Genomic DNA, 26,038 nt, shown 5'->3' on the forward strand with positions numbered 1-26,038 from the left:
TAGATGAGGCTTAATTCCTTGATACTTCTGCTAGGTTTGATGAAGTGACGTAAATGCCAGTAAATCACAAGTTGACTTGAGCAGAAAGCAAGAGGTGGAAATAACTCCTCTTTTTAAATTAAAAAAGCATTCTTACAAAACAAAATCTTACTAGCATTTTTTTGAAAAGAAAATCTCATATCATGGTCTCTGACAAAAACAAAGCCCAGTGATCAACAGCAGTAAGATGCATCATTATAGTTAAAACTCAAGTTTTCTTGGACAAGCATTTATAACCCCAAACATCTATTGTACACATTCATATTTCATGGTGCATCTTATGTCATTGGTTAATGACATACAGCTATGCTACTTCCGCATTTGTAACCTCATATGAGTCATGATGTTCTGGTAAATAACCAAATCCTATATTTATGATAGCTTTTCCCTTATCTTATCAAAAATGGTGGTGTCAGTCTAATCTAGCAAATGTTTATCAGAACTCTGTCACCCAGCGCCAAGATATCTCCACGTACAACCGCGACACCACTGAAACCATGCCAACCCCACGAACTCACACATCATGAGACTTCTTTGCATTTTACCCAGTTGACACACAAACTTTTCTTTGGCATCAAAGATGAATCATTCCTCCTTTGGAGTTGCCACACGTAGCTGGTGTTGCTGCTTCTCCCTCTGGTTCAGCTGTGGTGGGGGGGCATCTGCTTAAAATACAGCTCCCAGTTACAGCAAGCTGGACCTAAAAAACTTTTCTGGCTTTTCCATGCAAGGCACATTTCAGTTAATGCTTGGCTGTAGCTTAGAAAAAATAAAAATCATTTTGTATTTTTTTTTTCTTTTGGGAAAAGACTGTTGTTTTTGAGTGGATAAAGCAGCATTTTTGGCTGTATTTCTGGCAGTGCAGTTTTCCACACTTGGAAGTCAGCCTGTCTGCTGTGCTGGTTGATTCTTAACCTCTTCCATGCAAAAATGTGTTGCTGTGCAGTACACAGCTTGGTATTTGGAATGGTGGATGTGCACGTCAGCACTTTTTTTTTTTTTCAGTCCTAAAGAAATGGATTTTCTATTTGTTATTTTTTTGAGGTAATGTGCATGCGAGATTTTTCCTAAGTAATGCAGAAATTAGAGAGTTTGTCTATCTATGTGAGTAACATAATCACTGATTAACAGTTCAGTCCTCAAATATATTTGATGGAATATAACTTATTGTCAGTGTGTGGTATCTTTCACCTCTGTGGCCATTCCCAGTACTGAAGAGCATTAGAAATGGGTTTGTGGGAATGAATGACACTGGTGCTGGATTTACCTGCTGGCTTATGGAGAAGCTTATGGAGAAGGAACATATAAACCATGACCTGACTGAAGTAGTTCACTGAGCTCCAAATTTTACCTGGTGGCAAAAGAGGTAAGGGGAAAGCCTGTGTGCTCTGTGCAGTCGTTGATGGAAGCCCCTCAGCTTTAGCTTTTCTATTATGTATAGAAACGTCTCTGTGAGACGCAAGAACTAGCCACTGTGCCACTTAGCTCACTTTGTTTCTGCAAAAGAAATATCCTGAGCAGAGGCTTAAGGGCAGGAATCCGTCCAAATAACTTTGTGTAGGGCTGAGATTTTCACAATACACTGCTTTTTCCAGCTGGAAGCCTTGGATGCAATTTGCCGATTTTTTTTTTTTTTCTCCCCAATATTTGTCTAGACTTCTGGATGGCTAGCAGATGTCAGCCAATGCTGATGAGGGTGCAGCATGCAGGGCAGCAACCCCCCAATTTTCCCTGCACTACTTTTATGGTAATTCAGTGTCTCCTGGAAGGGCGAGATGGACTTACTGACCCTGAATTTGTCAGTGGTGGTGTGAGTGCCCTGTAAGCCCCACGCACCCTGGAGGTGCTGGGTGTAGTAGGTGGCTCATGGACTAAATTAATCTGTGTTTCTGCATGGGAAATCACACTTAAAAGTATGGCATTTCTTCATTTGAAACCTTCTCCCTTCCTGCAAGGGACTAGCCTTGATGAAGAGACACCTTTAGGGTTGCCAGTGTGCAGGCAGCTGCGTGCTGCTCCCCTGGAACAGAAAGTGTGATGGGAGGAGATGAGAAATGCCAGACCGTGCAGCCCTATGTGTAAGCGATAAATCTTTCTGTAGAATTAGGAAAAACGGCCCTGGAATTTTAATATCCTACCTAAATGAGAGCATGGATCCCACCTGCAAGTGGCTTTGCCTCTGCAGAGAGAGCATAGAGTAGGGCTGTGCTGATCCAGGTTCTAATGGGGATGAAGTCTCTCTTAATTCTTTCTGTTTGGGTGGAAAAAAATTAAACTTTGTGAAAAGAAGGAGTGAGGAACTTGGGCAAGGGGTGGGAGGAAATCCAGGCTGCTGCTTCTCAGAGGGGCATGAGCTGGGCTCATGCTTGGCAGGCACATGCTGCTTGGGTTGGCAGGTGCTCTGGAAATGAAAATATTTTATCCTGCCTTACGTAATGCAGTAGCATGTCCAGAACTGAGTCCCCTGCAATTTTCTGGCCTGCAAGGAATAATCTTCTGCTTGAAATCTTAGCTTTAGTGATGAATTTTATGGGTCATACGGCATGTGCCTTCAATGTAATATCTGTATACAAAACAGTTACTGTTTGAACTTCAGTTGTTTAGGTAAATTTATTTTTGTTTATAGCTGTTGGACGATGAAGAGCAGAAAATCTTTCTTCTTTGAGTTGTGTAAATACATCAAAACCCACCCTGGCCTACCAGATAGATACAGCAGGTGGAAGAGGCTGCAGATTCTTCTCTGTGTCTAATTGGTAAATGTGTGTTGTGAGGATTTGAGGTGGGATAAGGCTGGGATGCATATTAGTGCAGTGCCTGGCTTAATGTAGTGCCTCAGTTTCACTCTTTATCCCAAAACGGGGAGAAGCCCTTGCAGTGGGGATTGAACCCTAGGCTGTGGATAGCCGTGCATGACCAAACACCATGCGTGGATCTGAATCAGGTGGCTGCACTAAGCATGCTCGGATTTGGAGACAGTGGTCCCCTGACCGCTGCTGAACATACCCATGTCTCTGACACTCCTGCAGGCTGCAGGAACTGAAAATCCACGAGTGGAAGTGGTAGGGAGAGATGATGATGCCATGCTCTGCAATGTGCTCCCTGCTCTGGTTGTCACCTGGCCCTACAGAGCTGGAACTGTGGTTCCACGGACTCGCCAGCCTCTGCAAGTCAGGAGGGACTGAAATGTTGTGGGGATAAAGAAACAAGAAGTTATTTCTGTTTTGCTTTTCTAAAACAAAGGTGTTGAAACATTCTCTAAGACTTAAAAGATTTTTGACTTCAGATGAAGGCTGTTCGTGTTTCCTGAGGACGCGTTATCTGGTGATCTTCAGAGGTTGCAGGCAGAGGTTGGCACACCTTGTGGCTGACCAAGACAGGCTTGCCCTTTTGAAGTCTCCCACTTCACTTTTGGCTCCATGGGCCAAAACAGCTGAGGCAAAACCGTCATCCTAGAACCTGCTCTTATCAAGCCTAGAGGTGAAAATTCTTCTTCAAGCAAAGGAATTGAGAGAAAAGTGCCAGGGATTTCTTCACCAACTGAAAACCTCTTTCATACTTCTGTTCTGTGCAGTGACTACAAAGACTCACCAGTAAAAAAAATGGTGTGGGACAGGCAGGGTAGGAGTTTCATCCATTTGAAGGAGAACTTGATCACTCTAAAGCCATTAGCATCTCCCAGATAGTTTTTAAACCTCTGCCTCATGTTTTTGCCGCTTATTTGTTCCTCAAAGAGATTGAGCACGCCACAGTCAAAGCCATTCAGAGATGAGGAACCCTCTGTGCCCATCCGAGGTAATGGGTGAAAAATCACTGCAAAAAGAAGAAAAATACTTCAGATGGTAGAGAGGGCAATGGTAAACACTGTGAAGTAAACTGAATTGGATCAGGAAGAACTAATAGGTGAACAGAACAAATGCAGGGAGAGGACATCATATGGGGAATAAATTAAATCAAGCCTGGAAACTGTGTTCTGTAAAGCGTGTCTGCAGATAAGCTCCTTGCCTTGTGGCATGTGGTGATCAGAAGCAGGTGGGTGTGAATCTCCCTTCTCCATCAGCTGTGCTTTCACATTTAGAGCCCATAGCAAGGTAAAGCAGAAGGCCAGGTCCTGCTGACCACGCTTACAGGAGAGTTTCTCTCACTGGGGCTCTGGGTGAAGGGGGAAGGACTGCTGGATTGCACCGGTGCTCACTGCACAGGGTAGGCAGCCCGTGGCTTCTGCGCGTCTTTTTCTGAATGTCTCCATGTCAGCTTGCTTGTGGGAGCTTGCAGAGGGGGGAAGAAGGGGTGAAAGCACCCATCCCTGCTGTGCGCTTTCGTTACGGAGGGATCTCAACAGCCTTTTGGTTGAATTAGGATTAAATATGTGGTCACCCAGCTTCGAGTCATCCATCTTGGCCACTTGTTCCTGCCCCATGAAATCCACATGAGGGGCTGAGTGCTGAAATGGAGCAGAGCAGTGACCTCGAATAAATAAAACCCTGCAAAACTCCTTCATTTTGAGATCCGTGCCTGACCTGTGAGTGGTGGGAGCAGCACATGGCAGGCACAAGCGGCTGGGGCTTGGCTGGGGTGCGAGATGTACAAACTGCCTCCGGAAAAAAAAAAAACACATGAAACTTGGTTTTCTGTCCTGCCGCAAGCTAGAGCATGTCTCTGTGCCATAGCTGGCCCAGTTTCTGATGAGAGTGGTGGTTTAAATAAATGTTCTGGTGGTGAAGGGTTGCTGAGGCATGGGTGGGCATCCTGTTCCCTGCCCTTGCTGCAGGGTTTTGTCTGTGCCAAAGGGTGGGACAGGCAGCTGCGGCCCCAGTGCCCTAAAGCAGTGTCCTGATGCAAGGCAGAGCCCCGTGCCTAGAAGCACAAAAAAAAAAAAACAGAGGAGAAAAAAAGAGAGAAAAATAAAAAGAAAAAGAAGAAAATAATATCCTTTTTAAAAAAAGAAGTGACGTGTGATGTATTGCTGAGACCCGCATTCCCAGCAGGAGAGCAGAGAGCGGGCAGAGGTTGAGACACATCTTCCCCGGGGAGCGGGAGGGCTGCGGGAGGCTGAGTCAGCAGGAAAGGTCACTTGGCCGAAAGGCTGAGTTGCGAAGGAGGCGATTTCGTAACGGTAACTGATGCAATGCCTTTCTGTTCGGGGCTGCCTGTCTGCGGCTGTGGGCATGCACGAGGGAGGAACAGCAGTTTTTGTGGCTGGGGGTGATAGGGCAGCGATGGTCAGCTTCGGCTGCCTGCTCTCCCTCCAAAGTACCCCTCCTGTACTTTCCTCCCCTCCCATGCCCCCACTCCCACTGTACCCTTTTTCTGTCGCTTTAGCTCTGGCATTTAATCTCATCGTTGCACCGTTTGCTTTATGTCCCTGGCTTCTCTTTCAGTTCCAGTTTGGGGTCGTTATCACATACGATTAGTCTTGGAGCCTAATGAAGGGGATCAGACATAACTCTAGGGTATGTCTGAGCCATTTAGTGTTTCTGAGCTCAAAGATCTGCAGAGGAAGTTTATTTTTAAGCTTCCTGAGAAGATAAATTTGAATGTTGGATTGTTTAGGGTACAAGTAATATAAATGAAATTGCTCCAGGGAAGCAATGCCCTCTGGGATTTGAAGAATCCCAGGGATAATTATCTAGTGCTGAGCAAGTCTCGTTAGTCTTGAAATAGCTTTTAGTAGATGATCACATTTTTCTTCATGTTGGCTTGTCTGAAAGCTTGAAGCCGTGCATTAACATTTAGCCTTGATTATAAGTACCATCAGCATGTTCTTAAGACTGTCTTTATCATCCAGGGAAAGCCAGGCATGGGAAGTACAAAGCTATCACACAGCATAACAGTCCCAGAAAACAAACCAGAGCATTTTCAAAGCCTGCTCTTTTAGGGTCCTGCTCCTGCGAGGTTCGAGCATCCTCAGAGCTGCTCCAGCTGTTGCTGTGTGGTGGCACCATGCAGGTGACTGTATCTCCAGCTCAGCGATGAGGCATCCCTGTAGTGAGTCAGCTGCGTCCCTTCTGACCGCCTGCCAACATGATGCAGGTCATTAGTCACTGATTGGTGAGGTTAGCCTTTTTTTAGGCTCCTGGAGAGGTCAAGGGTCACATAGACACCAAGCAGTTGCATCAGTGTTACCCCTCTGTTGCCTTCAGGTCCATCAGGTGCATGGTGGTGCTTGGAGAGCTGTTCCGGTGTGCTCTGTTGGGTTGACCCAACTCTGTGAGCAATCTGGAGCTTGACTGGGGATAGCAATTCCTTAATACAATTTTTCCCCGTATTTTTGCCTTTTCCTCACCACCCTCCATCTTCTGTGCTTCCCAGCTTTGGCTCTGTCTACTCATCCATAATCTATATGTGCTGGTAGGTTAGGTACCGTGCTCAGATATCCCAACTGATGGCTCATGGATTCGTCTCTTTACTGTCCTATGCCATTACTACAGACCACGACTGAGGACAGGTCTTTAACACCAGTATTTTCTTGGACACAACCGCTCTGGGACACTGTCCTTTTTCTCCCTTGTCATACAATCAGAATCATGGAATCACCTCAGTTGCAAACGACCTTCAAGATCATCAGGTCCAACTGTCCACCTGACCTACCGAGTCCCATCCCAAAACCACATCCCTTAGTACTGTGGGTTTTCTGTCTGAAAATCTCTTGGGTTTTCTGTCCGAATCTCTTTTGCCTGTCTCGATGGCTACAACTCCCTCCTCTGGCCACACTGCCTGCAGCACCCTTGGGTGCTGTGGAGATGGAGGTGCATCCCTCGCTCGTTGCCCAGCTGCAGCAAGCTGCATGGGTCTGCTTGGCCTTCTCTGTGCTTTATGGGACTGAAGGAAGCCTGACAGGTCTTCCCCCACGTAGGCAATGCTGCCTGTATTCTGACACATTGCCAAAAAGCCATTCCATGCATCCTGGCAAGGGGGTTGCACAGGATGTGTGTGTGTTGGGTTCCCCTGAACCTCCTGTTTTCTCTTCCCATTTGATACTTCTATACCAAGCTATCCTCACAAAATAAAAAAAAATAAATCATCATAACTGCAGCATTATTAGTAATATTTCTTCCTTTTTTAAAGTCCTCTGTTAATATACTTCAGCCAAACTGTTACCCCTGCTCCCTACTAATATTGTAGCAAATGAACTTTTCTTTACAGCAAACACCGCTGCTTTTATTTCTAACCAATTGCTCTGTTTGTTCTACACCCGTGTCCTCCCCAATCCCTGCTCTGCTGAAATGCAGCATCGATGACTCGTGGGATGGCACAGAAGCCAAAAACTGGTCACGGCTGTGCAGTGGCTGACGTTGCTGGCCCAGGTGGACTCTGCCTGCGTGTTGCCACTGGGGCGGGGTGGGAAGGGCTCTTGTCCCTTATCTGGGGAGCCACACGCGTGCTGGGAAGACCTTTGTGCTGATAGTTGGAGGAATAAAGTTCAGTGGGAATGAAAGGACATTTCTCTAGCGGGAGGGAGTCAAAAATCAGAGCCGTCCTGTGGCGGAGCTGGACGTTCAGCGTGGGAGACGCAGCTTTGGCCACTGCTGCCCTTGGTTCACAGTGTCTCACCTCCTCTCTCTCTTGCAGCTGCGTAAATGAGTATGGAAGATTATGATTTCCTCTTCAAAATTGTTTTAATTGGCAACGCTGGTGTGGGGAAGACCTGCTTGGTCCGACGCTTCACGCAGGTAAGGTCGGGCACCTGCCAGACGTGGGGCATTGCATGGGAGCACGGTGGTCTCCACCAGCACCCCCGCTCCACAGGCTTTTATTATCCATGCTTGCAGCATCCATGTCATCTGTACTGAAGTACCAGCATGAGCACTGCATCAGTAACTAGTGCTGTGTGTGGCTTTCCTGGGGTTCTGGTTTATTAGGACCTCCTGTTGCATTGCCTATGGACCTCTCATCCCATCCCTCCAGGGTGGACCAGCCTGCTGCTGTACTGAACTCTCTCTCGTGTTGTCCATTAGTAGATGATTAAATAATCTGGGTCCTGGGCTGTCAGCCCAGGGTCTTCTGTTAAACATCAGGCCAGGGATTGCACCTGAAACGTTACCAGGGGCGTTTAATGATGGTTTGAAGCAGTGGAGTGTGATTCTGGCGGCAAAATGAGATGTTGCATTGCCTGGGAAAAATCTGTGCTCCCTGTGTTTGTGGCTTTACGTACAGCGGCTCCTGAAAAGCTTGCAGTAACAGTGGGGGCCAGCTGAGCCCATATCTGCCTGATTGGGGAAAATGAATCAAATCCAAAGGTTTGAGGACTGTTTTCCCTTCTTCTGTGTAACAGAACAGCAGGAAGAGGACTAGGCACCTGTGATTTGGGCTCAGAGAAGAGTTTGCACGGTGTACTATAAAATGCAAGTTATGTTTCTTTTGTTGCTGTTGTTGCAATCCCTACTGGGAATCATCAGTTTAAGTTTTAAAACTGTAGTGATGTTAAACATGCTCTCTGCCTGTACCAGCTGCTGGCAATGAAGCTGGTTAGTCCCAAAGGGTTAACCACGAAGTCTGCAGCTGCCACTGCTGCCTGTGCTTTGGCAATGCTGCTGCTGCTATAGGGGATGGATGTGCCCCAAAAACAACACGGCTTTGCAGGCTGGGACACCAGAAATCAGAAAGCTCTGCTTGTTTTTGTTCAGTTGGCTGTTGCTCCTTTCTCAAAATCGAGCACTGCCTGCCATGGGCTGTGCTCTGGGGGCAGGATCTGGCCACTCAGGAGCTGCTGGGGGTGCCCTGGGGATCCCTTTCCTCACTGTGGCAGAGGGCAGAGGGAAGGCTCTCATCTCTTTCAAGGCGATGGAGAATTGGGTCAGAGGGACCCAACCTGCCTTTCCCCTGCCTCTTCTGAGTGCACAGAAGCAGAAGGGTTTTTCCTCTCTCCGTTTTCACTTTATACGTTTTCCTTTTCTCATGACGAGGAGATGGCAGTGGATTTTGTGGCTTCTTCTGATGGATGCTGTGGAGATGGATCAGTGTGCAGAGCCTGCCCTGGACTCTGTCCCCCCTACTTTGTGTGGTGAAGGAAGCGGGCACGTCTTTCAGTGCAATTCCTTTAGAGGTGTTCTCCTGTCTAAGGAGCAAGGGAGGAGTAGGGATGGGAAAAAGTAAGGATGGGCACCCAGAGGGAAGTTTTCCTTGCTACACAACTTGTTTAACAAAACTGTGTTTTCTTTCAGGGGCTTTTCCCACCAGGCCAAGGTGCCACGATTGGAGTTGACTTTATGATTAAAACCGTGGAGATAAATGGTGAAAAAGTAAAGGTAGGAACCTGATGGTTTTCAGTATAAACTCATACGGTGGCACTGTAGTTTGGGTTTCTTGCTGCAGCATGCCTGCTGCTGGAAGGTCCAGAGCTGCCTGTCATGTCTTCGAAAATGCACCATCAGGAGCATGGAAAGGGGAGATGCCCCATCCCTGGAAGTGTTCAAGGCCAGGTTGGATGGGGCTTGGAGCAACCTGGTGTGGTGGGAGGTGTCGTTGTCCATGGCAGGGGGTTGGAATTAGGTGATCTTTAAAGTCCCTTCCAAACCAAACCATTTTGTGGTTCTATGAGATCTTGCAAAGCTCTGTTCTTGCTCAAAAGGCACAGAGATGGTGCCTGGCAGTGGTTGAGAAAGCACAGAGAAGCATTTCAATGCAGCTTCCATTTACTGCGCTGCTGGTAAGATGAAATCTGTTGAGTTCCCACTGGGATGTGCCTGGTAAAGGTTTTCTCCTGCTCCTGAGATGGCCAGTTCCTGGGATGGTGCGGTTCTGCAGAATGAAGGCTTGTTTCCTACTTCTGTTGAGTTATAGACCTGAAAGAATATATGTTATGCTTGCTGGTGCTTTGGTCAACAGGTTTTACTCAACCTGTGTTGGGCAGTGTCTCACTATTGACTCTTTCAGCTTCCAAGATAGGGTGGTTGCAACCAAATAATCACTGGGAAACTCCTTGTCCCATGCTACCTCCTGAACCTAGCTTGGGTATTGCTTGGCAGGGAGCTAGTTTGTCTGGGCCAAAACACACCAGGGCCCAAGTTAATGCTTTAATGGGATCCATGGTTCAGTTCTAGTGCTCAGAGATGTTGGCTGGCACCACTTAAGTCATTAGCAGAGCTTTCACCAGAGCTATTGTGGCGTTTGAGAGTTGGGAGAAGAGAATGAGCCTCTGATGTCAAGGTGTACAGGGTCCCTGACACCTGGAATTGTTTTTCCTGCACTAAACCCATGGGCATTGAAGTGAAAAACAACATTTTTTTCCTTGATACCTTCATCTTCTCTAGTGATGAGCAGGTGGGAGAGTGGCAGCAGTGTGACAGTGGCTGGGTGAACAGAGACTCGTTTTTAAGGGTATGCAAGTGATGGGATGGAAACAGTGGACTTGCGCAGATTTTCAGCCCTGTATTTTTTTTCCACCTGTGTTTCAGTGCAGAGGCTTTTTGAGTAGAAAATCAGATGGAAATCAGATTTTACAAGCATATCAAGAGGCTGCCACCCTGCTGCACAAGTTGCTGTGTGAAGAGCTGTACGTTTGCTATGGCAAGTGACGGTCCTTGACCAAAAGGCCTTGCAGCCTGAGCAGGTGGAGGACAGCCCAAAAAGCCCACTCCCAATGCCCACGACTGGAGTAAGTTGGAGAGCCACAATGAGAGCAGTGTGGGAAGAAGCTTACTAGGACACATTTTGGTATTTGAACAAGTCTTAGAGTCTGAAAGGCAAAATGATTCCTTTCTGTCTCTTGCATTGGTGCAGGCAAGGACTGAGCTTGTAGGTGAAACTTTCTGAGCAAGCAGCGCCAGTGAGAGTAAACATTTAATAAGTGGGAAAAGCAGGGATGACTCAGAGCTGAGAGGGGAAAAAATGACATCTCAGTCAAACGAGGCACCAGCTCATGGAACAGTGCCAAGCTGTGACTGCTTCAGTGCCAGGCAGCATCTCCTGCATGGCATTGGGATCCAGGGTCAGAGCAGAGCCATTCACCAAGGAGGTTTTAAGACTTAAAAAAAATACGTGTGTGTGTGTGTGTGTGAATCAATTTCTGGGAAAAATACTTTCTCGCTTTAAAATTGCATTTGAAAGTCAGAGGAGAGAGCCTTGCTAGCATGAGAGTTGTGTGCAAGCCATTTCAGATATGAGTGGATACTAAGACTCGCTGGCAGATAAACCAAGACAGCCCTTTGCATTTTATTTTATTTATATATATGTGTGTGATCATTTCTAACAAAACCAAAAATATGTGCAATGTATGTACTGAGAGGCTACACACATTCGATAGTAATTATAGTGCCAGTCAAAGATAAGCATCCTCACTGCTACAAACACAAGGCTCTGCTGTGTACCTGTGATGTACCTGTGATCTTACTGCACTTGGTGAAAATGTACTAAGTGCATTGTACCTGTGATCTTACTGCACTTGGTGAAAATGTCCATGTGCAGAAAGCTAAACATACCTGAAAATGCTGGGGGAGAGGAAAGTATCATCTGGCTCCTAGAAAATTAACATCCAGGTAACTGTTTTCTGCAGGTAGAGTCACAGGCCTGGCCAGCAACAAACCCTCTCCCCCATTTGATTTCAAAGTCCCTTACATTAAAGCGGTGGAAAAGCATGGTCACATCAAGTCTTAATCTGACAGAGATCTTTTCAATAAATGAAATGCAAACTAGAGTTAGCCACTAGACAAAGCTGTATATATTTTTCCTGGGAAATAGCTGCAAAACAACAGCAGCAAAATTATCTGTATTTTTTCTATCTACTGAAGTTTGTAGGTTGGTTTGTTTTAAACAGAACTTGTTTGTTATCTAAATTTTGTATGCAAGTAATGTCACACATGGTTTCATGTGGCCCTTAACTGCAGGTGCCATATTCAGCTACTTAAACACAGCTATGCTGAGAAATTAAGCTCAAAGGTGCCAGGAGCTGTGAGCCAGCAGCAAATTCCTTCCTCTGCAAAAATGTACTTTTTCAGAATCATACCCCACATCTGAAAGCTGCTAATGGGGGCTCTTGTTTCAATCTCACATATTTATGATGAGTAGCTGACATAGTTTGACATTGGAACTGGGCAAGAAAAAGGCTTGCTCTATTATGGGCAGCTGTAAATACGGAAAAAATTTCAAATACTTTTAACTTGTTCTTCCCAAAGTACACAGGATTCTGGCTAGAAATCAGCCTTTTGCATACTAAGTTCCAGGGAGGGGTGCTTAAAAAATAAAAGCTGAAGCAGAGAAATGCTCTTTTATGCTGAAATATTTTCTTTTGGGATGCTTTTCTTTGCCTGCTTTTTGAAAAGTTGTGGTTTTGATGAGCCACCAAAAGCTGTCAGATGGTCGTTACAAAAATGGTACATGTTTGTTTCATATTGGGAAATGAATGTTGTTTTTTCTGGACCCAGGGAGTTTGCCAAACAGCGGTTAAGCTCATGACCTCTTAGCTATAGTTAGGGACCTGCCAGCCACTTCTACACATCAGGAAGGAAGGCGGCAAGCAGCTGGGCGGGATGTCTGAAGTTTTGTAGAGGAAACATGTCGGAGTCCTTGGATGAGCCTTCAGCTGCAAACCTGAGCTTTGTCCACTCCTGTGGTTTCCACCCTTCAGTGCTTCATCTCGGGATAACTAACTAACCTTGGGAGCTACAGGAGTGGCTTCCTTATTCCTTCTGGAACAGACCTTGCTGTGGGTTTGACTGCAGGGCAAGGAAGAGAGAGGAGACCTCCTGCCTTTGGTGCCTGTGTTGTAATTCCAGGCCAACAGCTCCGGCCAAGGGAGATGCTGCAAGTCCTGTGAACACTGATGGACCTACAGCTTGCTGGGGAAGTCGGCAGCAATGCCAGCTGACTTTGTGCCTTGCATTTCAATTTGAAAAGGCAGAAATGGAAACAAACAAGCAAAAAAAGGTTGGGGGATGGAAAGCCAATGGGGAGAAGAGCTAAGTGTTTTCCCAGCAGTGGTTGTACCCTGGAGGCATTTAGGTCAAAACAGTGCTTCTACCAAAGCAAAAAAAAAAACTTAAAATGATTTTTTTTTTCTCCTCTCCCTGCTCCCCCTTTTTGTGCCAAAAGCTGCAGATCTGGGACACGGCAGGACAGGAGCGGTTCCGGTCCATAACGCAGAGTTACTACCGCAGCGCCAACGCCTTGATACTCACCTACGACATCACCTGCGAGGAGTCCTTCCGATGCCTCCCCGAGTGGCTGCGAGAAATCGAGCAGTACGCCAGCAATAAGGTCATCACCGTGCTAGTGGGTAAGTCAGGGGCCTCCCTGGCGGGGTGGTGCAGCGATGGTGGGCACTTGGTGGCAGATGGAGGTGTTGGAGGGAGGAAGAAGCAGTATCTGCATGTCATGGAGGTGCAGGAGGCTCACACTGGTGCAAATAAAGCAGAGCTGTAACCGTGTGTGGGTGCAGCTGGTGCCTTAAACACACTCGCTTGGACCATTCCTCCTGCAGACAACCCCAACGTGCTGGTGGAGATGTTCAGGGCACCCTAGCTGCTTCTCAAATTGTGGTCCTGTCTCAAGCCTCAAGGCTGTTGTGTGCAGAGGTGGATACTTCCCTCGGGTTGGTCCCATAGGGGACTGAAGCATTGATCATGGCAGAGCTAAGAATGCAGACTTATCCCTTGTGACTCCCAGCTCAGATCTCCACAAATATATGAGGATCTGCTCAAGCTGGTGATGGCTGTGGGTTGATGCACCCCATAGCTGTGGACAGCTGGAGTCTTGGCTTAAGTGGGACAAGATGTGGGAAGCAGACCAGGATGCAATGGCTCTGTGGATCTTAGCATTCATGGGTAAGACAGAGCTGGAAAACTGGTTATTTTTGCCTGGATTTTAGGAAACCTAAAAATAAATACTGAATGCCATGTTAATCTAGCAGCTTCAACTCAAGCTAAAACAGACCCCAGGCCATCTGTCTGCTATATGCGAGGTGAAGGTTATTTTGCTTACCCGTGCTTCTGTGTGCTCTGCTCTCAGTATCTGATAGTCAGGACTTGGCTTTTAAAGGCCCAAGAATATACAAAGAACAACAGAAAAATAAGTTGGGGAAAGCTCGAAAGTTTCCTATTGCAGTGTCATTATTTCCTTTAATAGTTTGCTGTTTAAAAGAAAAATCTAGAGGATTACAAAATATGTTTAAGGTGTCTTTAAAGGTCTTTTGAGCTTTACGTGCCCCAGTGGTATTGCAGGTGAGTCTTGGGATTTAAGGAGCTGCCATACAAGAAACTCACTACACTCCAGAAGAAGAGTATGGCACATGTACAAATGGCTCAGAAATACACAATAAATGACTTAACAAATGTACATAAGATTTTTTAGGGAACATTAAGTTAATTATTAGCATCTACAGCATAAAATATAAATAACTTCCACAGCACACACTTTAATCATGGTAACACCTATAAAGTGCTTACGTTGAGTGAGAATTCGTTTAGAAAGAGTAACTGCAGTGTATACAGTGGGTCCAAGAAATTGCTTCATCAGGAAAGAAGAGGAATATTGGATGAAAGAAGGGCAATGGGAAATGGCTTGCTAGTGCAGTCTTCTCCTGCTGGTTCTCACGCCAGCTCCAGACACGAGGCCAGGAGGGGTTTCCTCCTGAACCTGACAAGTCCCTGGACACAGCCCCTTGTTATCACAGGCCCTGCTCTGTTACCTTCTTTGTAAGATTAATTTATGGCAAAGACATCACGTTTGAAGTGAAGTGGCCTGTAATAGGCTGTAATCATATCAGATGGTTGCTGGAGGCATTAATCAACTCCCTGCTAAAATGAGCTCCCTGAAGGAGGGGGCTGGTTCCTTGCCCCACCTCGCTCTGTGAGTGCCCCCGAGCCTGTCTGTGCTTCAGCCTCAGCAGCCAAATCAGTCACAGGGATATTTAATTAAGATAGGAAAGCAGCCTTCTGCACCAGACTGCCTTTAAAGCTTGTAACGACATGAGAAATATCACACTTAGTGTCTCACGTGCTATAATTGACATTTTAAGTGCTCCTCAGAGCCAGAGCAGGAGAATTTTCAATAGATATTAAAATGGAAATTCTTTAATGTCAGTTGATAGCAGCAAACAGATGCACTGGTACTAAATTAAAGCTGACGGACTTGGATGTTCACAGGGCATGTTCCGTTAAGTGAGCTGATATTAAATGAACCTGGCCTGTGTATCAGGGAATCCATTATTTGGAGGGGAGAGCAAGCATTGAGTTTCACATCGAAAGCCCTACCCATGCATACATACAGCACCGAACTCTCCTTCGTCCTGTATCAACTTCTGTTTCTTTTGTTTTGGAAGTCACATTAATTCCCTTTCTACAATTTTCCCTCAATGCAGGTAATAAGATTGATTTAGCCGATAAGAGGGAAGTCTCCCAGCAAAGAGCTGCAGAGTTCTCCGAAGCACAGGACATGTACTATCTGGAAACCTCAGCGAAAGAATCGGATAATGTGGAAAAACTCTTCCTGGACTTAGCCTGCCGGCTGATCAGCGAGGCACGGCAGAACACCCTTGTGAACAATGTCTCATCCCCCTTACCAGGAGAGGGGAAAAGTATCAGCTATTTGACTTGCTGTAATTTTAATTAAAGAGCTGGCATGTGATTCTCCATCCACCATGGGCCCACAGGATTTTTTGCCGGGATTTATCTCCTCGGAGGGAATTCCTGCCACTTTGACCCATCTGACTTCCCCTGAGTCAGGCTGCAGACCTAGAAGCATGGCAGGCTGACAGCTCCAGCTGCATGGCAACGTAGCAGAATATAACATGGTTTAAATTTAATTTTTTCTTGCAGTTTCTGGAGTGGGAAAGGAAAAAGGAGAGTTGGACAAGTGGTTCGTGTAATGCAGAATGTGAGCATTTCCTTCTGCAGGTGATGAGATCAACCTCTCTTGGAGAAGACACTGAAGAGTTCAAGATCTCTCTTACAAAACAATGTGTTTGGTCCTTTGTAAAAGAAAAAAAACAACACAACGATGCGTACTGAACCTGGACTACACTGGCAATCATCTGGACTGCCAGCCAAGTGAATTCTTAGGACGTGTACATAGTGTCTGCCCACGTGTCTCCATGGAGGACTGGTGTTTGAAATAGTGTTACATCTCTCATCTATAGGCACTTTCATAAACATGGAATTAAAAAAAAAAAAAAAAAAAAGGAGAAGTTATATGTCAACATTTTCAGACAAGGATTTGAGAAGACAAGGCTACAGCTCCATTGCTTCCTTTGGTGCTAGCAGTTCAGCAAATATTCCATAGACCAGGCGTAGTCTTACTACATTGCTGTCCTCTGAATGTGTAACTTAGACTGATTAGAAAAAGAACGCTAATAAGCACTGTTCATTAAAATCCCATTACCTCTTTTTCTAGGCTTGAACATAGTGAGAAAGGACTGTGCTTCTTTGATATCCGACACAGGATGAAAGGACTTCCCAGAAATAAAATAAATAAATAAATAAATAAGAAAATGAACTGTCCCACCTCTAATTAGTATTGTCCTAAAGTGAAAAATTAGCCTTGGGAAAAGTTATTGGTGGAATTGAAAAAATGCACCAGGCACGACCAAAATCTTTTGTGTGCACTGATTGTGCATAAGGGTTCAAAGAGAGCACAGTTTGAAGTGGCAGCCTGCAATATGTCTGGGATAAAAATAAAGCTTGTAGATACAGTTCCTGTTGAAAGGCAGGCATACAATTTTGCAGAAGTTTTTCTTTTTTTTTTTTTTTTTTCTTTTTTCTAACGTGAAGTGGAAATAGCAGCAGGTTGCAGGTGGCATCATTTTGTGTCTGACCCATCCAACGATCACCTTATGGAACTGTTCTCTGAGGAGCTCTTGAAGGTATCTTCTTGGCCTCTCTCCTCTCTGCTTGAGTAGCTTTCACATTCAGGGCTGTAGAGTCATTTAATTTACTCGATGCTTTGTACTCTTAATCTCAGACTCCAGTGTATGTGTAACTGTTAGGCAATTTCTTTCTACAAAACCCCTGAAGTGGAAGCATTATGGAATTTATTACTACACCTCTAGTGCCATATGCGAATAATGCATTGTAAATTTACACACTGACATTATAGCAAAATTGAGAGATAGTGAATGCACTCACGGAAAATGAGTTTTAGAAGTTTGAGTTCAGTTTAGCTGATCTGGATAAATCTCTCCTGGCAGTTACGTGACTGTGATACAATGTAATTTAAAGTTAATCACCTTAATATCACTTGGTATTTACTGAAGATTATTAACAGAACTTTTGTATTGACATAAAAGTTGCCAGTAAGTTCATCCTGAAAACAATAATAATAATAAAAAAGTAGCATTTTAAAATGCTTTTTCACATTTTCCTGAAAAGACTTCCTTGGGCTGTATCATGGCGTGCCTTTGATCTGTAATGGTGAGCTGACTCTACATGTCTTTGAGAGAGGAGGGACTGGTGTATCATATATCAATTTTTAATATTTTCTTGCTATTTTTAGGTCACTTCTTTTGTGACTAGTGCTAAAAATGAAGATGTAGAAATTGTGGTACAAATCTTGCTTGTCATTTAGGTAACACTTTGCAAAGTGATGCTGTAAGCGTTAGATGTTGGGGAAATATCATCTGACGCACTGGCCTGTCAGGGTCCTTTTTGGTCTCTGCTCATGATGTAACCTAGAGGATTTAGAAACGTGTGGGATTTGGTGGCTTCTGCTGTTCTGGATTGTGTGGTACAGCCTGTGCTGGAGAGCGTTGTCTTCCTTGAGCATTCCCCAGATTGCCAAATGCAGCCTGATGTGAGCTCGTGAAGACAACCTGACCCTGACACAGCTGGTTCTGCACAGCTTTGAGGTTGTTTAGAGCAAGACTCGGGGCGTTGCACATAGGGTAACACTTGAGTTAAAAATCAATGTTACTCATATTTAATTTGTCAAAGCTCTTACTGATAGATTGAGATGATCTTGGGTAAAACACTAAATGTTCTGTGCATCTGCTCACTATTTGTGAGGTACTTTCTGGAGTATTTTGTGTTAGATGTTTGCAACGCAAGTTTGCTGGCACAAGCTGTGATTCCCTTCTGTTCTTATTTGAGTTCCACATCAGAGAGCAAGTGCAGGGGAAAAAAAAAAAAAAAAAAAAAAAAAAAAAAAAAAAAAGAAGTCCAAACTTTCCTCCAAGAGAGTTATGATAGAAAAATGTGAAATTATGAACTCTATAGAAGAAGGGGACACTGGGTGCCTCTTCCTACCTCTAATACTGAAATCTCAATTTGATCTACAGGTAAGTAGTTGGAGTATGCAGTTGAATACATATTTGTGCTGAATGCTAAGTGGCTTTGTGATCGTTATTTAATGAAAACCACATGTCATGAATTGTCAGATAAGACACTTTGTTCTTTGCTGTAGAACGTGTGAAACAGCCGTTACAATCTGTGAGCCTGCTGGTGCTGTTTGTCTTTTTGGAAATAGCTGTATCGGTAACAGCAGGCTCCTGCTAGTCTACGTTTAGCGGTTAATGGCTATTGAATTCCTTCAGCATCAGTAATAATAGCAGCAGGCTGAGGTTGACGCAGCAGACAGTGATTTGAAAAGAGGGTAAGTTGGAATTTGTGATGCAGAAGCATTGTCGGTGCGCACACGTGGGACAACAGGCTTGCCCGAGATTTTGCTTACAAGGGATGCAATTGGTTGTGGTCAGACCCTCTGGGTTTTGTATCAGCTGTTTTTCTGCTTGTCTTGCCTTTTCAGCATTGAAGAACTGTCCGTAAATCATGCTGAGATGTTGAGCTTACATAATTTCTGTAGTCAGAGACTGAATTCACTTGGAAAACAGATGAAATTCTCCATCAATTAAAATATGCCAAGCAAACATATGGGGTGAGCTGCCCTTTGGGGGGCTGTGGTGCCATCGTGGTCAGATGGGACTGGAGACGCAGTCCCAGAAAGCCTCTCTCAGCAGTGTGTACCGTGTACAGCCCTTTGTGGCAGGGGAAAGACGGCTGGGTGGAGCTGAAGATGCAGCATAAAGAGATGGTTATGTTCTCTTGGGATTTCCTCAATCCCATCCTCTTACAAAATGCATCTATGACTTAGCTTTTGATTGCTCTGGATTTTAATAATTATGAATTTGGGTCTTACCTGAGACTCCTGTATTGTCACTTGCAGTGTCAAAGTACTCCATTCCCTTACACGTGCTGCTCCTACCAACATCTACCAAGCAGAAGACCTTTTTGGGTTTATTCAGTTAGAAAATGTGTTTCTAGAGGACACTTTGTATTCCTGGTGAGCAAGCGTGGGAACTCTCCCAAAAACTGATGTACATTAGGGCTCACAAGAAAACTCATTGGAGCCAAAGGAAATGCTCTGGGCAATTCTAATAGTGACAGCTCAGTGAAAGCTGTTATATCAAAATGTTTTCTTCCTCAGATCTTTTATAAGCTTTTTGAATGAACATGGCTCTTGAAGTCAGTTTCTCTTTGCTCGTATCAACTGAGTCTGTCCTCTTGTTGCTGTGGGTAATAATTGCTCTAGTTACTGTCCACAAAGGGTCATCATTTTGAAGGACAATCCTGATTTCTGGTGACAACGAGTGGTGGGGAGCTGCTTGCTTGATCTCCCATGGGTGATGAGTGCATCCTGAAGAAAGCAGCCCAAACTGGAACCCGTTGTGTCTTCGAAATGCGATCACCCCCTTGAAATGTAGCTGAATGTCCTGTAAAGGTTACAGATCTCCCATCTGCCTCCGTTTAGGATTTATCTTGGCTGGAAGAACAGACGACAGGGTTAATGCGCTGGCTGAGATGCCAGACTCCCACATCAGCCTACTGCCTCACCACCGAGCTGAACTGACCCAAAGCTGCCTTTTGTGCTATATCCAGCCCAGATAGGTGGCTGGCTGTCATCACCCATGGATGCAATCGCACCCTTTCCCCTCATGTGAATGAGCTGTAACTTAAAGCAGAAGTGAAAACTATGCCATGGGAGTTAAGGGTGTGGTTGTGTTTTTTTTTTTTTCTTTTTTCCCCCCTACAAACTGGGAGTCACAGATGCAGAGGAAATGTCATCTCCGTTACGTGCACCTCTGAGCACAGTCAGCTGGGTAACTGGGCAAAGAAAACCCAGATATAGCTGAAACCGAGACAACAATGAGTAAATGCTGTCAGGGAAAGGTTGTTCTGGTTTTAAGAGTACAGCCAGGGTTAAGAGCTCAGTTCTCCTGGCTGTGGATAAACAGGAGCTGGCCGTGCTGTTCTCTGATGCTGTTTTCACATTAATATCTAGCTATTAACACTTCCTGGATGTGATCACATTCTTTGAAGCCGTTCTCCTTTTCCAGCAAGTTCAGAAGATAATTTTAGCTCTGGTTAGTGCTATAATTAAATAACCGAGTCTTCAGCTGAAGCAGCAGATGCCACCTTTGCCAATGCTTTTTCCACTGCTTATCTTGGGACACCACTCCCAAGGACATGCATGCTTGTGAGGGCACCATGGAGTTGTCCCTGCTGAGCATCTTCTGGAGTCCAGCCTTGGTGCCTAGGGACATGACATGGCTTGTGTGAGTCACACTTTCAGCTGTGCTAAAAGGTTCTCCAGGGAAGATGGGTTGTTAGAAGTAGGGTTAGGGTGGTTGGGCACTGGGACAGGTTCTCCAGGGCAGTGGTCATGGTGCCGAGCCTGCACAAGTTCAAGAAGTGTTTGGACAATTCTCTGAGACATAGGGTCTGATTTTTCGGTGGTGCTGTGTGGAGCCTGGGGTTGGACTTGATGATCCTTGAGGGTCCTTCCAGCTTGGGATATTCTGTGATCCCATGATTCTGAGAAGATGCAGTTTACATCAGCATCCATGGCTTGTCATCTGGGCCACCCTGACTTTCTTATTGGGAAAGCATAAACCTAACTAGTTCAACAAGCCTATTCTCAGCCAGGGCAGCCTGTGAGGAGTTTCCCTTTTTGTGGGACCAACAGGAGAGATTCAGGTGTGAAGAATCAGTGGTGGATGGTGCAGGCGAGTACATCACCAACACGCAGGCGGATGCTGCTCTCCTCATGGGGAGATGCTCCAGGATTGGGATGCTCTGCTTGGGGAGTGCTCTGGTATCACCCAGGCTCTGGGTTACACTGTGGGCATGAGCTGTAGTAAATGCAGCAGCCACGGCATCCCCAGCAGCCGAGCCTTTATGGAGAGGGGAGTGGAGGAGCGGGGAACATTGTTTTGACATTTTAATGGAGTGAGGATGAAATGTTTGGTTTATGACGGGGAGGGCAGCGGTGATTTCAGGCACTGCTGTTGCCTCCACTCTTGCAAGCTGTTTGGAAGAAAGCCTCCACGGGCCTCCACATAGCACTAAAGGAAAAAAATAACAACTTCCTAAGCCAATATTTTGGGGGAGAAAAGGCCATTTAATGAGGGGAGTGGGGAACACCACTGCTTGGTGCTATGCTGGCTTTGAGCGACAAGTCTCTCACTGGGTTTTAGAGGAATAGTTTAAAACGTGCCATATTTTTTAGCACAACAAGATGCACTGCAGATATGTCACATCCATTTCACTCCCCACAGCTGTTTACAAAAGAAAAATAAATAAATAAACCCCCTGGGACTGGAGCAGCTGCAGTCACTCAGCTGTCAATATGGGACAAGCCTCTTTCTGCTCCTCTTTTATTTCCACTTCACTCTGTTCTGCTGCACACATTTGGCTCTTCTGTGGATTTTCAGATCATGAGTTGTTTTTTTTTTTTGCCCAACTGCCTTTGATCTATACAGAAAGACTCACCCAGATCCCATTTGAATTCATTAATACATTGAGTAGGCATTTTAATTTTATGTTTACTGGCTTGTTTCCCTTTGTAATGTTATCTAACTGACAAGTTCTCCATACTCTGCCTTACATTTAGTTGTTTTTTTTTTTTTTCAGCTCTAAAATGTTTCCTCTTTCCTGAAAAGCTATGATAATTTTTAGAGAAGTTATAAAGGTGTTTTCATTTCCACAGAAGAGAAACTGAATTACTCTCAGCTTTGGTTACTAACAAATCAATACTGAAGCACGTAATTCTTTTTACACCACAAACAAAGTACATTTTATTCCATCATCTGTAGCTTGAATTGTAGTTTAGAAGCCTGCTTAGGCACTAAAAGCAGCATTTTGTTTGCAACTTCCATGCCAGTGAAGTCACAGCATTAAAGGAATATCCTGGACTGGAGTTTTTCCCACACATTTAGCTGTTTTGCAAAGACCTGCTGTATTTTCCCCAACAACTGTGAATTTAGCACAATGTACAGAATTCTAGCAAGAACCCTGGTTGCTTAAGTGTCCTAAACACATGGCCAAAAGGATGAGGAGCGGACATGTTTTGTGATGATCAAGCACAACTGTTTCAGTGGAGAAAATGCCCTACATTTGGTCAGACCATTTATCTCGAGTTGCTGGGATAGTGCTGTCTTTGGAAAGGGTGTAGGTGTTAGCAAATCGCCAAACTGTGAACCCTGTGAACCATAGACTGTCAGAAGCATTGGACCTGTCTGGTTTTTGTTTGTTTGTTTGTTTTTGTTTTTGTTTTTTTTTTCTAAGTTCCTGTTGTCAAGTGTGGTACAGTGGGGTTGCGAAAGGAATGTATTTTGGATGACCAGGATGATGAATGTATGATGCTTCATGTTCATTTGTAATGTCCTTTTTATACTTAGAAATTGCTTACATATGTATCTGTATGTAAATAAATGTTTAATCCTTTCCAGCTGGCGTTTAAAGCGTCTGATTTGCTTTATTGTGAGGTTTGAGTTTTGTTTCAATTTGATCTGCAAAGCAAAGTTGCCTTTAACATCAGACAAACTGATTCCTTTAGGAGGATGTGATTTAATTCGGACTTACAGCTGGATGGCTGCTGAGGACTTTCTGCTTGGGTTCAGCGTAGCAAGAGCAGAGGCAGAGCTGTTGTCCATGGGAGCACTGTCCATTTGCACTAGAGCAAAAGAAAAAAAAATCACAACCAGAGACTTCATAGCCATGTTGGAAATGCCAAAGAAATGCAAATTGCAGTCAGCAGAGGGTGGTATTTGGCAGAGGGAGCATCCTGGAGCATCCTCACTCCAGGGTATTGAAACCTGTAGCTGGTTAAACTCTTGTCCTAGCAGGATGCTGGGGCTGTGTGGATGAAGGTGATGTTTGGATGATGCTTGAGTTGGTTCATATTCTTTGCCCTACTGTCTTTTTTTGTCTTTTTTTTTTTTTTTTTTTTTATTCTAGTTCTCTTCAGCATTCAAGATGCTCTTCATGCCCACAGCAGACAGCTTCTTCTGCTGGACTTCCCTAATGATCTGCCTTTCTCCGGGGTTGAGATCCAAACAGGAGATCTCCCATTTTAAGCCTTTTGGTCCATATATAAAGTTTGTGCTCTGACATCCTGGAGATCAGATTTCCTCCCTTCTGCTAACACTTACGGTGAGAAATGAGCTGTGAAGCTTGAAGACACCATGTGTCTTTTATTGCCTCTTCCACCGACCTTGAAAGTCTTTCCTCGGTAAATGTCTGCCATGAGGGCTGGACCATCTGTTCTGCGTTTCCCCAGGAAGCTGGCACTCTGAGTCAGCACTAAAACAGGAAAAACAGGAAAAGGTATTTGCAGAGGGAAAGGTCCCTGCGTGCTTCTAAGCAGGAACTGGGCAAAGGGAGGGGGAAAAAAACATCCTTGAAGCTCATATAGTTTGGGAACCGAGCATTTACTGAATGAGGTGAGGGCTGGAGTGTGCTCCCTGTGGGGATGATGGCTGGAAAAGCCTGGCCAGCTTCCTCCTGGGGAGAGTAAGAGATGAGCTGGGGTGCGGAGAAAGTCTGCGTGTGCAGGATGTGCGACTGGCCCAGCCTGGCACTGCAGGGACATACGTGCTGCTCCCTGGGCTGGAGGGGCTGCTCCTCCTTGCAAGAACCACACAACCTCTGGGATGTGCAACCTTCTCCTTGATAAGTAGAACAGAACAGAATAGATTAAAATGGAAGGTGTAGCAGCAAGGTTACGCTACAGAAGGAAGCTTGAGCCAGGCTTTGCTACATGCAGATGGGGCTGGAAACACTGCAGGAGCACAAAGGCTCCTGACAAAAAGGGAACAACCTGCACAGGGGGAGAAATGCAAGCCCCACAGACTGCAAGAGTGAAAACAACACAACTTGCTGCCTGCCTCCATCCTCTGGTGTACAAAGCCTTCCTTTAGAGCACCTGGGGCACTCTGCCCAGATGCCAGCTCACTGACCGGCACCTGTCACGCACCAGTACTTTTTGGTCTTACTGGTGCAGTCCTCTTGCATAAAACAGAGGGCTCTGACTGCCCTGTGTGAATGTCAATGCTATCTTACAGACAGTCCCCTCTAATTTAAAATCTAATCTCCCTTTATGTCTTTCTAAGGTTAGGGAATCAACCACAAACTTGGTGTTTTTTCAGGTGTTCTGTTAATTACCTTCAGTGTTAAATATGCTGTGTTTTATTTTATTTTATTTTATTTTTAATTATCCCCCCCCCCCCCCCCACACACACACACATAATTGCATCATGTAAAAAGCACTTACTTTGGATGAAACACTTCATTCATGTCAAGGCATGGTCAGGTATACAACGTAGAAGTTCTGGCAGTGTTTTAGTGCTAGATGCATCAGGTCTGGCATATCATTCAGATCAGATCAAACCCCCACAATAGGGTTTTTGTCCAGCTGGGTGTTTGTCCAGCTCATCTCAAGGGAGTGCTTTAAGAGCCAGTGGCACCAGTCTCATCTTATGTAGGAGACTGTAGTTTTAATTAATCATGTGCTTTATTGGTTAGGGCACCAATCTCTTAAAAACCCTTCAACAGATCCTTCCTGTACTCAGTGATGTCAATGTGGGTAATGCTGTCTTTCCCTTTATTTCTTCCACAGAAGACATAAATTCAGATTTACCATCTCCAAGTAGGCTGCATTTCTTACTCCCTTTTCACTTCCCCTTAACAGACTCATTGTATAGGATTTTATTTGAACATCAGTAAATGCAGGCACACACAGACCTAGGCTGGCTCACCCTACAGCCTTGCACTGTCCTGGAGCAACCACAGAGCAGTTCTGGGGCTCTGACTTGCTGCAAAGTGCAGGCCTGCAGCTCAGCTGGGCAACTCACCACCAGCATATGACAACTATCTGTCCTCTTCTGGTACTGGCATGCCCCTTCAGATGGGTCAGAAAGTCCTGCGCAGGGGTCTGTGTGTCAGAGTACGTCACTGCTGCACTCTGCCACAGTGGTTTAGGTTGGCGTCACTGGCATAGCACTTAACAAGTGACTCCACTCACAGGTACAACATTCATCATTATTTTAGTCATCTCATCTAACTACCTTTATTTCTTTTTTTTTTTTTTTCTTTTCCCCATCATATTCATCAATTGCATGTTTCTTTTCTTCCATTTATGTTTAGGACCCAGGGACTACAGAGATCTGGGCTTTGGCCTGAAAGACCCTACCGAGCCCAGCCTCTTGCACTGCCACCTACTGTTCCAGCAGCCTCAAACACCAGGAAGAAATTCTGGGCTGTGCTCGAGTATCTTGGACAGCGAGGAGAAAAAAAAATGGTTTGCTGCCTAGGGTCTTTCAGTTATATCCAGAACTAGGCTTCAGGCTAATACTGGACAAATCTGAACCTGTGCCACAATTTCCTGAACTGTAAGGTGGGGGGAAAGAACAAAGAGGGTCATGGACAACAACAGGAAGAAAACCACCAACAACAGCTATGGAAGAACTTTTTTGTAGCCTATTTACCTATGCAGACTCACTGTGTAGCCATGAGAAACTGTTGTCTTCACGCAGCCTGCAGGAATGCTGCAGTCTCAGCATGCCTGTGCTCTTGGGGCACAGCTCACCAATATCCTGCTCGACTGCAGAAGCTGTGTGTTCGATCTCAGATCGATCCCCAGAGTCATCCAGTAAGAACCTGGAAGGGACATGGACTCAGGGGCTCTTCTAGTGAGGAAGAGACAATAGGGAACCAGAGAATACTTCACCTATTTTTATGTGAAAAAGTGAGATTATTAAACGCTCACACATTTACATAAGTGTTTATTGCATGTTTTA

At 45.1% G+C, this 26,038-nt stretch overlaps 1 protein-coding gene across 2 annotated transcripts in view; it reads left to right on the forward strand.

Moving 5' to 3' along the window:
* Window positions 1–17,252, forward strand: part of RAB30 (RAB30, member RAS oncogene family) — a 41,839-nt gene extending 24,587 nt beyond the window's left edge. Inside the window, exons 1-5 of one of the 2 annotated variants that reach the window (XM_084305809.1) lie at window positions 1,279–1,405; window positions 7,609–7,709; window positions 9,201–9,284; window positions 13,066–13,249; window positions 15,332–17,252. In XM_084305809.1, the coding sequence (XP_084161935.1) occupies window positions 7,617–7,709; window positions 9,201–9,284; window positions 13,066–13,249; window positions 15,332–15,582 (612 nt within the window). In that variant the 5' untranslated portion in view covers window positions 1,279–1,405; window positions 7,609–7,616 and the 3' untranslated portion in view covers window positions 15,583–17,252. Of the gene's footprint in view, window positions 1–1,278; window positions 1,406–7,608; window positions 7,710–9,200; window positions 9,285–13,065; window positions 13,250–15,331 lie in introns of those variants that run through there. The other variant, XM_084305808.1, reaches the window with a different exon arrangement.
* The last annotated feature ends 8,786 nt before the right edge of the window (window positions 17,253–26,038 follow it).

Source organism: Netta rufina (assembly GCF_964035555.1).
Source record: "Netta rufina genome assembly, chromosome: 1".
Classification (NCBI taxonomy): Eukaryota; Metazoa; Chordata; class Aves; order Anseriformes; family Anatidae; genus Netta; species Netta rufina.